At 35.5% G+C, this 18,306-nt stretch overlaps 1 protein-coding gene across 6 annotated transcripts in view; it reads right to left on the reverse strand.

Moving 5' to 3' along the window:
• Positions 1 to 18,306, reverse strand: part of GRIK2 (glutamate ionotropic receptor kainate type subunit 2) — a 366,025-nt gene that overhangs the window by 221,882 nt on the left and 125,837 nt on the right. For all 6 annotated transcript variants that reach the window (XM_032682341.1, XM_032682343.1, XM_032682339.1 and 3 more), the window contains 2 exons: positions 4,618 to 4,799; positions 1,000 to 1,053 (listed from right to left, as the gene is read on the reverse strand). In XM_032682341.1, the coding sequence (XP_032538232.1) occupies positions 1,000 to 1,053; positions 4,618 to 4,799 (236 nt within the window). The remainder of the gene's footprint in view (positions 1 to 999; positions 1,054 to 4,617; positions 4,800 to 18,306) is intronic.

Below are 18,306 nucleotides of genomic sequence, written 5' to 3' on the forward strand. Positions count from 1 at the left end.
AAGACAGGTATTTGTACAGGGTGTGCCTTTGAACTTCGCAAATTATTTTGCTTTTTCTAGCTACTTCATGTTAATACTTTCCATGAACTTGGTTTCTCTGATTCTGAGGTGAACTTCCTCTTCTGCCACAAAGGATTCATTTTCATGGGAATTTAAACATACGTGTGACTTTAAACATGGGTCATTTCAAGCATGGTTTTGCCAAGGCACATCTGTCTCATGCTTGTCTTGTATTTTAAGAAACTTAAATAACTGTAACCTAGTCAGACAAAACAACCTCTCAAAACAGAGAAAAGTGCACAGCTGTATTTCCTAGAGTAGTATTTTACCAATTTTTAAACTGTTTCTTAGTTAGGCTGTGGTGAGCAGCAAAAACGGTCTTCACATACATGTTTGTTATGTTTGTATGAGCGTTCTCATTTTTAAATGTTCACTTAGTGCAAATGATAGATCCAAGAATTATCAAATTCCTTCTAACTTACATTTGCACTGGACACCAAAGAATATTGCATAATTCATGTGCCTAAAAAACTCATGTGGATTGTTAAATAAAATGGTGTTAAGATTCATACCAAATTATTCACGAATCATATGACAGAGAAAAACTATCTTGTAAAATGTTGGATTAAAAATAAGGAATATATGAGTAAATTTAAAAACTATCTTAATATTCAGATATCCAAAAGATAAAAAGGACAAACTGCATAATATAAACAATGAATCATGAATTATGTACTTAACCCTCCTTCACTGCAGTTAAAAACCACAGTACTACAGAGTCAGTTGGTTTTTTCAGGTCTAGCAGTTACCAAGGCACACTGCTGAACAATGATTAAGCCATCCTGATGAGTTTTCACCGAAAGTAAGAAAACTCAACAGAGAAAACATCTTGTACTCACACCCCATTCCAGAGAGACCTTTTACACGTTGTTAAGTAATATAATTAGGAAAGTAACATCTTTGTTAGATGTCATCAGTATGTTTTTATAAGTCACTTACCAGTGTGGTAAAGATATAATGATAGTATTCTGTCATCATTCCCATAGCTAAAGCCTTGGAAAAATAAACAAAAGATTAATTTTTCTGAGGTCACATAATACATTTTTATCACACTTACATGGCAAATGAAAAGTTGCAAAAGAACACAAATGGGATAAGACCATAAGATTGGAATTATACTAAAATTAGGTCAAGCAAATAATTTCCTAGAAGTTAGAGAAGATTACTGACTATTATAGGAATTTATGAAGCAGATCTTCTGATAGAAAGAATATTGTTAGACTGTTTAGTCCAGTAAATGTGAAAGAGGCTTGTATTTTTACATGCTAATGGATACATTGTTACCACAAAAAATTTGAGTTGACAATATTTTCATTCATTATTGAACTCTTCTTTTAAAATGAATAACCTCATAGGAATTTCCTTTTTCTGTTTTGATGAACAATACTATGCACGTAAAAGAAGAATTCAAGCTTATATTATACATGTATACATTTTTTCAACCATAGAAAAAAATTCTCTTGAGTCAAATTTTGAACAACCAGATACATACTACTCAAATAAAAATGAAGAGCAAATATTAATAATATTATGCTATAAATTCAGATGTCTATCAAGTGCCTTCAATATTAAATAGCATTTGATCAGCTGCACATTTTAAATGTTCATACTTTTCTCTTAAATGCATAAGAACAAATATTTGTAGACAAAATTTTAAAGCAATAAATTCTGTCTCATCATTCTTATTACTAAGGGTATTTTTCCGTGAAAAGCTTGTATCGATAATCTGCACAAAAGTTACCTTAGATCATTATGATTTATTCAATCATTTTAGTATCTACAGTGATTTTTATCTAATTTTAGTACTATAAAAAAGCTACAGGAGTAAGCAATATATTCTTCCTTTCCAGTAATTATTGGAATTTTTTCCCAATTCCCTACCAGGTGCATCTCCTTAAAGACACTGAAGGTCACAATTATACAATTCTGACAACGTCAGAATTTGTATACAGAAGAATTATCAGTTTTGAGGGTTTCGGGAGCCTGTTTATTTGTGGCAATGTCTGAAAACTGATAAACTGAATAGTCTGTATGTTCTTTTCCAAAGAAAAAATCTAAAATTAATCCAAATATTGGTTGCAGATCAGATTTTATAACATTTTAAACAAGATTATGACAAAAACCACACCACTTTTCCAAAGAATGCCTGTACTTTTGTATTTAAAATTCCACAACAGTATTAGATCTAGGATATAGTGTTCCAATAGCAATTTAAGTTCTCTTAAACAACGGAAAACCACAGTCCCATATGAAATATTACCAATTCATTAGGAATTCTACAACTGCAAACAGTTAGCTTTTTTAAGAACATTTTTTGTTTTGTTTTTAAATAAAACCAAAGTATCTTCCTCTATATATGTAACACATTTGCGGTCACATATATTGAAACTGCTTATATATAGTCAGGTCTTTCATACTCCAAAGAATCCCCACACAACATCATACACGTGTTCCTTACTCTGCTGTGTGATGATGCTACCTCTTTTACAGGTCTTCCTTCCTTCTCATTCCTCGCTTTTCTAATGACCTCACTTCTTTTTCCTCTTCAAACGCTGTCATTTCTCTGTTCTCATTACTGCAGTGCTTTCCTAACCTTTTAAATCATGTCTGCTTTCCCTGGTTGCCTGGTGATGTGATTACCGCTGAGGTTTGCCTTAATTCAATTATGCTTGTCTGCCTGATGGGATTTTTTTTTCCTTTTCATCATGTATTTTTGGCCACTTAACAGTAGTTGCCATTTCACTGGCCTCTCAAGGTACTTTTTCCTTATTTTCAACTTGTATTTTCTTCCACCAACTTCATTGTTAATTTTTACAATCATCCTTCCAAGAAGAAACCCCAAATTCATCCCTCCATTCCCACAAAAAACCCAATCAATTAATATTTCAGAAATTAATATTTTTTCAACAATTACTTATAAACACTATATTTGGAATATTATCACTAAATAATAAATACAGTTTTAGCATACCTTGTGTCAATTTTGAGAGCAAGAGCTCACATTCAGCTCCAGAACTACAAGTTTTAGACATATTTAAAATACTGCAGTATTTGAGGTGAATGGAAAAGTATAAATCTACAGAATCTATATAAAGGTCTAAACACTCCTAAAGAATTGTTCCTGTATCTTCCTTCTGTAAGTTTTAGGATGAGCAGAGTAGTTTGATAAAACAGTCTACAATTTGATTTAAAGAAGCTGAGTGCTTACTCTTGGGTCCTAGGACATGATTAAAGATACAATGCTTGTAATTTTTTTCCCATTTCCCTCTAGTCATATGTTTTTCACAATATAGTATACTGTGAAACAGAAGTTTCCTTCCACCTAAAAACTGCTAGGTACAGTGTAAGTAATGGATCTTGATGGAGTTATTGTCAATATTAATTGCAATTTAATATTGCCATCAACACATTTTCCATCTGTATTTTTTAGGTTTTAAAATAATCAAATGTACATTAAATGATTTGAGATAAACAGTTAGATTAACTAGGCTGGCCCATACTTGGCAAAAAGCAAAAACCCCAGTAGAGCTTTAAAATTACTAGGAATTGATAAAAGTTTTTCAATTAATGAACAATAAAAGAAAGAAATTGTAGTATAAGTATATGCTTGCTCGCACTTTTAATTGTACCTGCAATAATATCCATAAGTACCTTCAATGAGACTCACATTTCCAACTCTTAAATACATTTTGTTTTCAATTTAAACAATAAAGTTTGCTAGTAAACATAATCTAAATGTGAATTAAAGTCACTAAAAGCTAGAAATGTAGAATCCTGTTTTAGTTTAGGTATTCTTCCTATCCTCCTTATTGCAAGTCATAGTTCAATTAAAAAACTGTGTGGAAGATGGTCTCTGAGTACAAGAAATTCCCTATCTTTGGAGACAGCTCATTAAAATAAAGATACACAAAATCTTGCCTTCTACACATACTTCAGGGTTACAGTAAGTTCTTTTATGAGACAAATCCTTTGTATACTGCTACATTGCCAGCTTCTCTAGGAAAACCTCACTGGAATCTGCTTCTGCAATACAAAGCTAGTTGAGTATTTGGAATTCTGCTGTATTTCACCTATTCATCTTATTCATATTTATATTTACTGCTGTCCTCTCAGTGGAAGGTACTAGTGTGACCTGCTGGTATGATACAATTCAGATATCACTATCTGACTAAGAATAGGCATCTTGGAGACTTCAAATAAAAATAAATAAATAAATAAATAAAGTTTTGTTATATAAAATAACAATAAGCAAGCATTTAAAACCCTGCTTAAAACATCAATTATTCAAAGTACAAGTTCTTCATAGTTGAAAGACTGATATACCTTTCCCTCTGAACATGAACTGATTCATCTGTTTCTTTATAAAAGCATAATTAAAGAACCTACCATTTGCATCATCAGTAAAATTGCCTCTGAAATCTTTGGCTGATTTTCAATTAGGCCTCAGTAAAACTCACATAAAATTCCCCTGCTTGTTAAATGCCATTAGGTCTGGATAGTACTTTTATTTATTAGGGATGAAAAAGATTAAGCCCTCTAAAGCAAAATGAGTATTACCTGTTTCAAGATGCCTGCTGCCATTTCATGGCTGCAGTCAAAGATTACATGGAATTCTTTGCCTCTTTTCATCTCCTTTAGCAAAGGCTTTGCATCTTTCGTGTCAGCTGGTAACTGACGGATTTTTAGTCTTAGGTTGTATCGTGATGGAGCCTTGATGAGCTCTTGTAATCGAATAAGACCTTAAAGAAAACAGGAGTCAAGAGAAAATTATCAAAACAAGAACCTGAACTTCGAGTAGCAGAACATATTTAAGCATTCAGAGTTTCCTGAATTTTTCTCCCTTGTCAGTATGTTGCAACAGATATGTAAAAATGTTATTAAAAATAAAAATAAAATACCTGCACTCCCAACACTTTATCACAAGTCTCTTTTTCTTAAGTATTAAGAGACAGTATGCAAACTCAGTTAGGATTACTGTAAGACAGATAAATCTTCCTCTAGCATTATCATGCAACTATGACATTCCTCTTCAAAGAAAGTATGTAATTATTCTAATTCAATTAAAGCAATATTCCAGAGTAATAGTTTGTAATCAGACTAGCCAGTCTGCCAGCTCCCAACTAATCCATCAGGTCTCCATACAAAGTTGTGAATCATTTCAGCTCTATAGAACATTCTCACATAATGCCGTTCTCATATTTCTATACTGAACCACTTTTCAAGAACATCAAGAGTCAAAAGCAGCTTTATTCTACTACACAGGTTCTGGAATCAAAACCACTCCAGAACAAAACTTACTATGTTTTTGGAAGCGACTTTGTATAAGACACTAGAGTGATTCATAGTGTTCAAGTTTACTGTACAAATACCGAGTATTTTTAATATATCAAGGGTTAAAAGGAAATCTGATTGTTCTTTCTTGGCTGAAAACTGTTGTTTCAAAGCATTGTTTGCTTAAGAGGACAAAGTCCCTAATATGTATGTTTTATTCATATTTTCAGGTGTTACACCAATCACCTTTGCTACACTAATCACCTTTGTTACACCTTTGGAGACAGGATGGACAGCAAAGTTGTCAAGGAACTTTAAGGTGGGGTGGAAAGAAGAGGAAAAGGGATGGTGCTTTTCTCTGAAGGAAGTCAATGTTACAAAATTTTACTAAATAAATGTAGGAAACTACACATTGACAGGTCCTTTGGTCTATCACCATTTCTTGCAACAATAAAACACAGTTTTGGTCTTTTACCATAGGTCCAAGATTTGTTACACAATGGAAAGAAGTGTTTTGTGTCTACAGGAGCTTTTGAAGTAAATGTCTTTCAATACCCTTATGAATTAAACATCTACTTCATGACCGACAAAAAAACCTGCAGCAGTTGAAAATCAAGAATTCCAAAATTTCCAACTTTTGTTCTGTTCCAGAGCATTACCCAAGGAGATGAGCTCCTCGAGATCCAAACTGGACTGTTCAAGAATTATAAAAAGAAAGTCGTAATCTTCATAAATCTTGTCAATATTGGGCTACATTAGAGAAAGAAAAAATCCCACCAAAATTTGAAATAGAGGATTTACAGATGTAGAAACTAATATGAGAGTAATTAAAAACTATCAAGGAGAGTACTATGATAAGCATAGTGTCTGCCTGCTAGGTTACCTATGTATCTGAGAGAGATGCAATGACCAATAAACACAGGACCACATTGTGAAGGCAGTATAAAAGATAGGAAAATAACAGAGAAACCAGAGTGTGAAAACATGCGGAAGAAAGCCTGTGAATGCCCAGCTCCTTAGTTCACTGACTGGACTACAGTGCTGGGGCAGCACAGATGTAAATGCAAGCAAACAAAGAAGTATTTATGCCTTCAATAACTATCAGGACATACATAGTAACTCATGAGATTTCTGAAAACATATTTTATGATAAATTAGATCTGAGATATGAACAAATTCCAGGTGCTCCAAAGTTAATTTTTTTTCCCGTCCTTATCAATGTGAAATAAAAAGCAACCTTAAACTTTTCACGTGTAGTATTGTTGTTTGTAGCTTCTACGTGTAGCAGAATATTTAATTTTAGTAATAGTTACAGTTACATATACTTTAATTTTTAAGATTTTAACATATATATTTCATCAAAATTTCAGCCACCAGTATTTATAAAGTACAGATGGATTATGGTAGATCACAAAACACATTCCAGTCTACTTCAGTAGTCCACTTGGTCTCCCACTATAAGGAATAAATCCTTTACTACAGTTTCCAGCTTGTTAAGTTCTGAACAGAATGATTTTGGAAAACAAAAACACTCCCCTCACTTGCAAGGGAGTGAGGACACGCCACTCTGTGGAGGGTGCATGGTGTGGGGTGCTATCTTGAAGGTGTGTCACAGGTGGCAAGTACCACTGCCACAGTCACCCTATAACTCCTTGCTGCAGAGAAACACCTTGCAGAACAAAATGAGTCAGAGCTGATCACACCTTTCTCTCACAGTTGTATTTCTTCGGTTAATTACTGAGAAGTAGCATTTCTTAATTCAGGCATTAGTGGGAACTGAGAGCAAGTAAATGCCTTCCAGTACTGGATCACACTTCACAAGCTGGCTCTTTCAAATGCAAATCAAAGGCTGGAAGTCTCCTTCCACATTGTGTCTACCATTTGGGGATGCAGTGTTTCTGTTTTATAACATATGTGAAGAATAGTTTAGTTTTACTAGAAAATAAACCCCACCGTATTAATTTCCTGAGGAAAAATAACATAATTTATCGGGGGAGGGGGGGAGGGGAGAGAACACAAGATCAAATAAAAACCAGAAAACAAACAAAATCAAAAACCCACCATACGCAAACAAAACCAAACATCATTCTCTTTATGTTTTCCTCTCTGTTATGCCTGGATGAAAGCACTGCTGGTTCCAGCCAGTGCTGAGTCAACCTAAAGAGCAGGACAAAACCTCCTGAGCACCAAAGAGAGGCAACCCTACTCAAAAGCACTGAAGGAAGACACAAGCCACCGCTGAGGACGGAGACACCCTCTTCGAGGGAGGGAACTCCTTTCCACAGCACAGCTAGACTGAAGGGGAGGCAGATGAGGCCATGGTGCCTCATGCCAGGGCAGGCACACCCTGAGGGGCTGTGGCCCGAAACGACCGAAAAAGCAATTACGCAAAAGGCAACAGAAACCATTACACTGAACCACCTGAGCCTACTGCTTCCTCAGTCACCTCCCAGGGCAAACGTGAATGGACTGCGTGTAATGTGTAGTGAAAATACAAGATATTTCCTGTATTCCTAAGGAGGAAAATATTTATGTGATTGCATCCTTCTTTTCTCACTAACTAAATGAGTGACTGGAAGCTTGTGTTTACAGGCAAAACCCCCTGATTCTAGATTTTTCTGTCCACAGTGTTTTCCAACTGTTTTGAGCAGTTTAATTTTCTGCCCTTCTTTTCTAGACTGAATATTGAACAGTGGGTCATTATTTGAAACCAAATTAAAAATTAAGCACTGAAAAGTTATAACGTAAAAGAATAAATGTAAACTGCAGCACCTGGGACCGTTTGAGGACAGTAACTGCTTTCCAACTCTTCATTGTCACTGATCTTCTCTTCCCCTGAACACCCTGGTTTCTACAGGGGTAGGTGCAATGGCCAAAAAAAGTTCCAAGGGATCAAAACATTGCACAGTTAAGAAGTAATCAAGCAATCCACACGTGATATGAATAAATTCTGCCACTATCCTTGTAGTAACAATCTGTGTTTGGAGTTTGATTTCTCATGGCTATAAGACATTATATGTTGAACGTTTTTTACAGTAAAACTAGTGCCTTGCAGTAACAAAAAAATGAGCTCTACCTTATTTTCTCTCTTTAACATACAGTTCTCATCAGATGAAGTCAGACAAATTCATTGTTTGTTTTCATTTTTAGATGTTATCAAAATTTGTTCTGTCCGTATTTTTACTTTCTCTTAATACTGTTATGGCTCATTTGGATGACTGAAATTCCTAAGACTCAAGGAAGACTGCTTCTTCCTACTGCATCCAGTTTATTTGTGGGACTCCATTTCTATCCTTCTATAATCTGTACATATTGCTAAGGGTCAGGGTAGTTTTAGGCCAAACATATATTATCATACATTAACTAAGATTTTTGAAGCACTGTTAGTCCCAAAGTAAGTTTCATTGCTGTTTGTCATCTAACATTAGAGTAAATGGAAAAGCTGATTATACAGGATTGAAGCAACAAGCTGCCATGTACTGAGAAATAAAAGTTTCTGAATCAACAAGGGACAGTTTCAAAAGGATGTATATAACTCATCGGAAGAAAAGGTACCAGAACCTCCAACGAAGGGAGGAACATAACTCAAGAACTACAAGGACAAAGAAGCTAAGGATAAAACAAATCCTGTCTTCACCATGATTTTGAACAGATACTTGTCTATAATATTTTTAAAATAACTGATTATATGTAATGAATATATAATGAATATATAAATGAATTGCAGCCCTCAGATGAAAAGCTGACCTCTTATTTTACTGGAATTTACAGGATCCCACTCTAATGCAAAAAAAAAAATCAAAAGAAAACCAAAGAAAAAAACAAAAACCCAAACACAACACAACCATTTGTGTGCAAAAGCTCCTAAAAAAAATCTATTTTACAACAGGAATAGATGCATTTTGGGAATGTACTTCCTGTAGTTTCTTTCACCAGAGACACCTTTTTCCTGTCCCTTTAAACTCTCAATTCCTTCTTTTAGCAGCCACTGTGATAGAGCCTTACCTCTGAATGGCTGGGAAGAACGTGGTGTGAGTAACTCTTTCAGAAGCTGCCATCAATTCATCTTTAAGGAGAATCCTGAAGGAGCAGTTTGTGAGCTATCCAGCTGGCATCTTCCTCCAAAGAGATCAATCACATTATCTCCTTGACATGTTCAACTTCAACCAGTCCAGGAAGCAAGAGCCCCAAGTTTGTTTTAAAACCTGTGTCTCCAGCTCAGCAGTCTTGTGGGCCATTGCTATGCCACCTGGCCTGCTCATCAAACTATTTATCATTTCCATTAATGCTGCCTTTGTGCTGCACAGGAAGAATGCAAGTAAATGCACTTTGCAATAGGCTGAACACATGAACCTTTTTCTGTACGAAAACATTAATGCTCTTTTAAAGGCTACTCTTATCTTCAAAACATAAAAATTTCAAAAATATTAATGTACCACTTTGTAGAGCTAGCAGAACAGTTTCTCTATTTTTAGGAAGTTGTTTCCTCTCACACCTCTGTATAGCCTTCTCTTTCCCTGACAGCCCTTTGCCAAGTTTTTCTGGTTATGTCTCAGAAAAATCTCATTGTGTATTGGGCTTTGAAAGGGGTATGGGTAGAAGGGAGGAGAATACCACTTTATTGGGCATTGATAGAATGCTTCACATCAACTGGGACAGTTCATTGCTATAAAATGTTTCTCAGATATCGTACATCCTGAACAGATTACTTATGAAATTTAAAGATTAGTTTTAGCAACCTCAACTAAGAAAATCCACCTCTAGTGAAGGGATTAAAAAGAAACTGCACTTGATAGCAGGGGTTCTTGAACAGTGGGCTGTTCTGTGTTCTTTGTGCTGTTATATCCAATATAGCAACACCATTAAGAAATACATTGAGAAAATAGAGGTGAAGAGGAAAGACAGATTGAAGGACTTTCCACATTTATTTATATTAGGCTTTTTTACTACAGTAATGTAATTTTGCTCAATGTGTTTGTCAGCTATATTTAAACCCATTTAAATACCGTAGCAATGGTATAAAATGTCTTTAATGGAAAAAGATTTGAAATATGTAATCCGGAAAAAAATGGTCTTCATACTGTAAACATATTTAATGTAGCTTCTTATTAGTAGCTTTAGAGCCCAACATTTTAGCAGGATCTTTCAGTCTCATAGTTAAAACATTAGAGAGCAATCAGAATACTATGCGTGTATACACGTATATATTTTACAAATATTAATGCATTAGAATTTGATGTCATTTGAAACCTGCAATATTTAAAATGGGCTATGATTAGTTGTGGTGACATGAAGAAGATATCTAATATTATTTTAAATTATTTTTCTGCTAGTCTTGATTCCTACTAGGGAAATGATAGTACTGTATCAGTAAAGAGAAGGAAAAGTATCTGGTAACTGACACTTGACATGCACTTCCACAAAATGATGCTGATCTAACCAGTGGTGTACTGAAGGGGGACTTAGAGCACAGTACTACTAATATCTGAGAAAAACGCTCTTCTCTAAAACAAAAGAAACCCAGAACTATATTTTTAATTAGATATGTGTGTGCATGTATGTATATCTTTTTGAAATGCAAACCTCATTAACGTGAGAGGTCTAAAAGTGTCTAGACTAAGCCAAAAAAAATTAAAAAAACAAAAATCCCCCACCAAACCCCCTCCTTTCTTTTAGCAAAAAAAAAAAAATAATTTTGAAAGAATTATTTAGTACAGGAAAGCAGAAGTGTTTAAAATTATATTCGTAACTAATATTGAAGATCAGGTTACATATATATATATAATTATATAGAAGAGATTAGGCTTAGGGTTAAAAGAAAAAACAAGAAAACCATGGATCCAGGTTTAACTCCACAGTCAAGTTTTCTATTCTGATACTGTGCAGATCACTTAATTTTTCTGTGTCAGGTCTTAGCATCTAAATGTTTAATCCATTTTACTGCTGTTTCAGCAAAACCAGCTGTAATTGAAGAGTAAGGTAATAATCAGCTTTATTGTTTACCTTAAATGTGCTAAGCGAGCTCATCAGAGCACCTGTGCGAACATCTTTTATACTGAGATGCAAGTAGCCAATCCCAATTCGTCTTATTTCCAGTAACAATTCTTTCCTAATAATGGCTTTGAAGCACTGCAGCAAAAAATCCCCTCTACCCCATCCCACACAGTTTCATGAGAGAGAATCAATGCGTTGCTGAAGACCTTCAGTTCATGGAACAGTTTTGATCACCACACCAACCAACATAAAGAAAACTTTTTTCGTACCAGCTGAGTACTTATCAGCTGCAGCATACAGCAGCTAGGAAAGACAAACAAACAAAGCCAAACAAAAACAAACCAAACAAACCAAACAAATGAAAAAACCCCAACAGAATCCTGTCCATCCTTCCCTCATCTTTGCACTTAAAGCACGAAAATGTAAGAAAAAATAAAATAATTGAAAATGTTGAAAATTAAGAAAACATTATACCTTATTAATATATTAGATTTGCCATGTTTTTCTAGTCTTCAGCTGCATTTGACATTTACATATGTGGCTCCATTATAACATGCCTAATTTGAAATGTTGGTGTTTTTTGAATATTTTTGTAAAATTTTCTAATTAATTCACTATGATGATGGTGACAGCAATGAGAATTAGCAGTCTTGGGCATTTCAAAAGAATTCTCATAATCATATGAAATATGATCTCTCAAGTGGCTGACGTATGAGCAGCGGAGTTTAATGAGGGTGAAGGGGGGCAAAAAGAGGTATACTACAATCAAAGAACAAAACAGATTTTGTCAAAGATGTCAGAATGAATGATAAACGAAGTAGTAGAACAAGTTAGCAATTCGTAGCCATACAATAGAAGTATTACTATCGTATCAAACTATGCAAAGTTAAAGAAATACTACCTACAAGAAATCAAAATGGACTTAGCTGAAAAAGAAACATAAACGAACATCCTAAACTGGAATTTACACTAGATTAGCACATATATCCTTGGAAAGAAAAGCAGCTAAATTTTTGCTAAAAAATTAATTGTAAGAGTGTAAGAGAGAAGAAAACTCTGTAATTGAAGACGAAATTAATTAAGACAGTAATGTTTGAACTGAGAGCAATGCAGAACAATTCACAGAGGGGCTGATATTGCAAGTGTATTTCACAGTGCTCCTCCAACCAGAGGACAAAACATGTAATAAAAAAAAGGAGCAATAGTGTAGTTAAGTTTGGTGTAGTTAAGACCAGTTAAATCTGACCTTAAATTTATGCCCCATACAAGATGTGAAAATGACCATGCAAAAAAGCTACCCACCTAGCCTTTCATAAGCAACCAGTACTACGTTTCATAGAACCAGAATAAATGCTAGCTAAAAGTGCACAAGTCAAAACAGTATAAATATACAAAATTAAACACAGATATACTTTTCGTCTAACTGATATCTAATATACATATAAATCTAGTTTGGAGAATCAGTATCAATGCCAGTGGAGTAATTTAATATTAATTTATCATTTAATGTTTCTACACATTTGATAGAGACATTAGTCAACATCAGTGGTAGGTAATAGCTCTGATAGAGTGAATCATTTCTGCTACAATTTTAAACATGTTTCTAGCTATTCTGTTTAAAATAGAGGATAGGTTGTTTGTTTCCTCTTAGAATCATAGAATCATAGAATCAGCTGGGTTGGAAGGGACCTTCAAGATCATCAAGTCCAACCCTTGATCCACTTACTAGACCATGGCACTAAGTGCCACATCCCGCCTCTTTTTAAAAATCTCCAGGGACGGAGAATCCACTACTTCCCTGGGCAGCCCATTCCAATGTCTGATTACTCTCTCTGTAAAGAAATTCTTTCTAATATCTAACCTAAACCTCCTCTGGCACAACTTGATACCATGCCCTCTTGTCTTGCTGATGGTTGCCTGGGAAAAGAGACCAACCCCCACCTGGCTACAACCTCCTTTCAGTTAGCTGGAGAGAGTGATGAGGTCTCCCCTGAGCCTCCTCCTCTCCAGGCTGAACAGCCCCAGCTCCCTCAGCCTCTCCTCATAGGACTTGTTCCTGAGACCCTTCACCAGCCTAATTGCTCTCCTCTGGACCTGCTCAATCACCTCAATGTCCTTCCTGAACTGAGGGGCCCAGAACTGGACACAGTACTCCAGGTGTGGCCTCACCAATGCTGAATACAGGGGAAGAATCACTTCCTTGGACCTGTTGGCCACGCTGTTCCTGATCCAGGCCAGGATGCCATTGGCCTTCTTGGCCACCTGGGCACACTGCTGGCTCATGTTCAGCTTCCTGTCAGTCCAAACTCCCAGGTCCCTCTCTGTCTGGCTGCTCTCCAGCCGCTCTGTCCCCAGCGTGTAGCACTGTAGGGGGTTGTTGCGGCCAAAGTGCAGGACCCGGCACTTGGCCTTGTTGAACCTCATCCCGTTGGAATCAGCTCAACTCTCCAACCTATCCAGGTCCCTCTGCAGAGCCCTCCTGCCTTCCAGCTGATTGATACTCCCCCCCAGCTTAGTGTCATCTGCAAATTTGCTGATGATGGACTCAATCCCCTCATCTAAATCATCAATAAAGATATTAAATAGAACTGGGCCCAACACTGATCCCTGGGGGACACCACTAGTGACTGGCCACCAACGGCCAACTGGCCGCACCGTTCACCACCACTCTCTGGGCCCGGCCCTCCAGCCAGTTCCTAACCCAGCACAGAGTGCCCCTGTCCAAGCCGTGGGCTGCCAGTTTTTTCAGGAGAATGCTGTGGGAGACGGTGTCAAAGGCCTTGCTGAAGTCCAGGTAGACCACATTCACAGCCTTCCCCTCATCCGCCAGGCGAGTCACCTGATCATAAAAGGACATCAGGTTGGTCAGACAGGACCTGCCCTTCCTAGACCCGTGCTGGCAGGATCTGATCCTTCTTGTCCACTTCCCTTACACTAAAACAACGCTCTCATACTGTTCATATTTTAAGGTCATATTTTCCTTAACCTTTGATTGCAAGAACCCTCATTTTTCTTGAGATCTGCTGCAAAGAGCAATGTAATATAGTGTGATGACTTTTGCTATGCAGATTAAATTGAATTACCTGGGAATTTCTTACACATTAATTTCTAGGTCATATATTTGAGTTCAGTGTTATGTTTTCTTTCTAATAATACCATTGTTGGCTTATCCACAGTGCAACCAAGTCTTACACTTGATAAAGAACTAATAAAATACTTTAACACAGATAGTATTTTCTATAGTATTGTAACTTCTGAGGTTGCCATCTGCACATGTAATTTGTATACTCTTCATGCCAGAAAATGAACCTTTTAAGTGAATCTTTTCAGTAAGCTGTAACCAATCTATTTGTGCTTATTGCTCTTTTTTTGCATCCATTTGACAACAGTTGTGTAAAGAATCTATTTCTCTAATTTGCATATAAGAATGTCACCTTGAACACTACGGCTTTCTTATCTCAATATTTATCACATCAACTGTGTTTTCCTTGCCCAGAAGGCACTGTGACCTGTCAAAGGAGGAAGTTTTACATTATTTGTTGTTGATAAAGGAAACTTGACAGTTGCTTAACACTTAGATACTTTTTCAGTGTTTACAAGTAAAGAGTTTATTTTTCCAGGAGTGGAAATTCAGTTGACTTGTCTATTTAAAAAAAAAACAAACCAAAACAAGAAAACCAAACAAATCCAAACAAAATCCCATACCAAACCAACAATAAAAAAAACAACAAAACTAAACCAACCAACCAATCAAAACTCCAAAACCAAACTCAGACTACAATTTCACTTTATTCTACCCTATTTCAAGAAGGGTCCAATTTAGGAAAGAAGTTATTAGTAATAGGTGGGTTATATAAATATTAAGTGAACATAAAGAACCAGGATAAATGTACTTCAAAATTTGGACTGATATCTAAGTTGGGATGAATCTGAACTTGCCTACCTTTTCCAAACTTCTAGAACTTTGCACACCATCCATATGTTCTCAAAAGGTAATTTTTAACAGACTTACTTCATTGGTTACTTCATTGGCTCAAGTGATTTGAAAATTTGGATCCCTTTATAACTGTAGTTTTCTTTTAACGAAATTTGGTATTATCTACTCCTTGTTTTAGACTCCAACTAATTCTGTTGGCAGCAATTACAGTTTTAACAATATTTACTTTATCATCACAGAGAATTCTGAGTTGGAATGATGATCCACATGGATCATCAAAGTCGAACTCCTGACCCTGCACAAGATAGTTCTACGAACCAGTTTCTTGAATTCTACGCAGTATAATTTGCTGGTCTGCATTTTCCTAATAATAAATCATTATTTTTCATTCCCAAGTATTGATTCAGTATCAGAAATATCAGAAGAATCTCTTATACATGAGCATTCAGAAACTTCAGTATTTCAGTATTAAAAAACCATACATTATAATCTCCTTCTAAGACTATTGTAAGAATAGTGTCCTTCTATACTCCTTTTCCCGATAAACACCTCATTTGAGATACTTGTTGATATTAAAACCTTGCCTCAATTTTGTTAGATGATTCTAGAAGGACAGGAAGCAAAAGCTTTGTCCACTTAATTTTAATGGTTGAGTGATTGTTTTGAATCTTGGCCCACAGCAACGCATAGTACTCCTTTGTGCTTTTTATAATTACACTGCTCCTCCCAACAGATGTTCCCTACTGTACTTTGGACTGCACATCCCAGATTATCTTTAAGAAATCTCACCTTATTTCTGCTCGTCATCTATTCTTGAACAAACTTTGTCCTTCAAGATATCAAAATTTCAAACCTGAAATATATTCTACTGCACATGAGCCATGTCAGTTTATAAGATTCTGTTACATATCACCAAGACCAAAGTCTTGTCTTCTAAACTGGGATGAAATGCACTGTTACTATATCGGTTGTCAAAGCTTCAAATGCAAGATTCTCAACTCACTTCATTCCTTCTCTCTCATTCTGTTAGGAATATGCCTTTAGTTATATAAATGTGTTTATGAAAGAGAACGACTTTTCACAAAAATTGAGTTATTGCTTAATTCATTTACATAGAAGTAGAGGCAAGCGGGCCTTTTCAGACCATCTAATTTTCTCTTTCTCTTTTCAATTCCCTGTCCTCTCAAGTTTCTCAAACACCATTTCTCATCTTTATAGTCCACTATGTATATCTTCCTTAAAATTTTCTCGCTAGCCAGAATTTACTTTGAGTCACTTAAAAGCTTTTTTTCCTTAATCCTTTAGCAATATTGCCCACCTGCCGTCACTCCACATCCCTGTCACCTACAAGACATTTAATTTCCATTGGTTTAAAGTTATATTAACTGCAAAAGTGACTATTCTTTTAAAGGCTTGTCCTTTCAAGTTACCGTACAGGATAAAAGAAGGGGCAAAAATCCCAAACAAAACAAACCACAAGACGTAACATATCTGTAAATATGATACATGAAAAATAGAATAGAATAGCTCAGTTGGAAGGGATCATCTTGCCCTACTGCCTGACCAATTCAGAGATGAAGAAATTAAAGCAAGTTAAGGTCATTGTCCAAATGCCTCTTAAAAACTGACAGGTTTGGGGGCATCGATTACCTTTCTAGGAAGCCTATTACAGTGTTTGACCAAACTCTCAGTAAAGAAATGTTTTCTAATGTCAAGTCTGAACTTCCCCTAATGCAGCTTTGAGCGACTCCCACATGTCCTGTCATTGGACATCAGGAAGGAGAGACCAGCACCTCCCTCTCTACTTCACCTCCTCAGGAAGGTGATGATTTACATTACCTGTACACTAGAGTAAAAATATCAACAAAATGACATCTTTCAATTTCCTTCATTTGAATTAAAGCACAGGGTTCAATATTAAAGACCAAAACAAACCATTTTTATTTCTGAAATAATTTTTTTCAGCTTTTACTTTGGCTTCTGTTCATAGATGTAACAGATTTTTGGCATTTATATTCATTCACCCAAGACCAAAACAAAAGTTAATTAAGAAAAAATACCCAGAACCCTGTTTATATCAACTTGTTCTGTTGATATATAAAAGTATCAATATATTGATATCTACACAAGTGCCAGTATAATTTAAAAGCCCCATCATCTAAATATTCATGCTTTCTTTATGCTTTTTTTTTAATTCTCTGAGATTCACAAACTTATTTACAGTTTATCTGGTCTGTTTTCTTTAGCACAGAAATTAGAATATATATTTGAAATTAAGTTACTCTTTTGAGATCAATTTAATCCATTAGGACATGTAGCTGATGAACATATTGCCATTTTTTCCACTTTTTTTTCTTAAAGACAATTGACTGTAGCAAATCTTTAAATCTGAAAGGATTTAATTAGTATCCAGGGATAGTTTAGTGGTATTTAATTAACAAAGAGACAGTATTTAATTAACAAAGAGACTCCAAATTACTTTAAAGGGAAAAAAGTATCCAGCCACTCACTATATCCTGCTAGGAGTTTTTCAGGTTGGGTTTTTTGGGTTTTTTTTGGTTGGTTGGAGATTTTTTGAGTTACTGCTTTTTTTTTTGTTTGCTTGTTTTAAACATGAAATCCTAGTTAAAAGGAATATACTTTGTCGTTTAGAGTTATCACGAGAAACAATATTTATCTTCAGACTAGCAAGAAAAGTGTTTTAGAGCCTCGTTACAATTCTTTGGTCTGTACAACAAATGGACTACATTAAAAAAAGTTTTGAGAGGTTTAAAAAAAGGCAAACTAAATCATAGAAGGAAGCAGAAAGTAGCCATTTTTAATGAAAAAAAAATAGTGAGTGCAGGATTATTAAAACACAGAGTCACAAAAAGGATCTCACACATTTTTTCTTCCCTAAAAGAAAAGACTCATATACTTAGTGCCACAATACCTACTCCATAAAATACTACCAGGTCAGAAGGCTTTATTGAATTATTAACACCTTTGGCCAGTATATGTTAATTTTTATTTCTCTTATCATATCTCCGCTGTAAAAGACTGCG

This window comes from Chiroxiphia lanceolata, chromosome 3, assembly GCF_009829145.1.
Source record: "Chiroxiphia lanceolata isolate bChiLan1 chromosome 3, bChiLan1.pri, whole genome shotgun sequence".
Classification (NCBI taxonomy): Eukaryota; Metazoa; Chordata; class Aves; order Passeriformes; family Pipridae; genus Chiroxiphia; species Chiroxiphia lanceolata.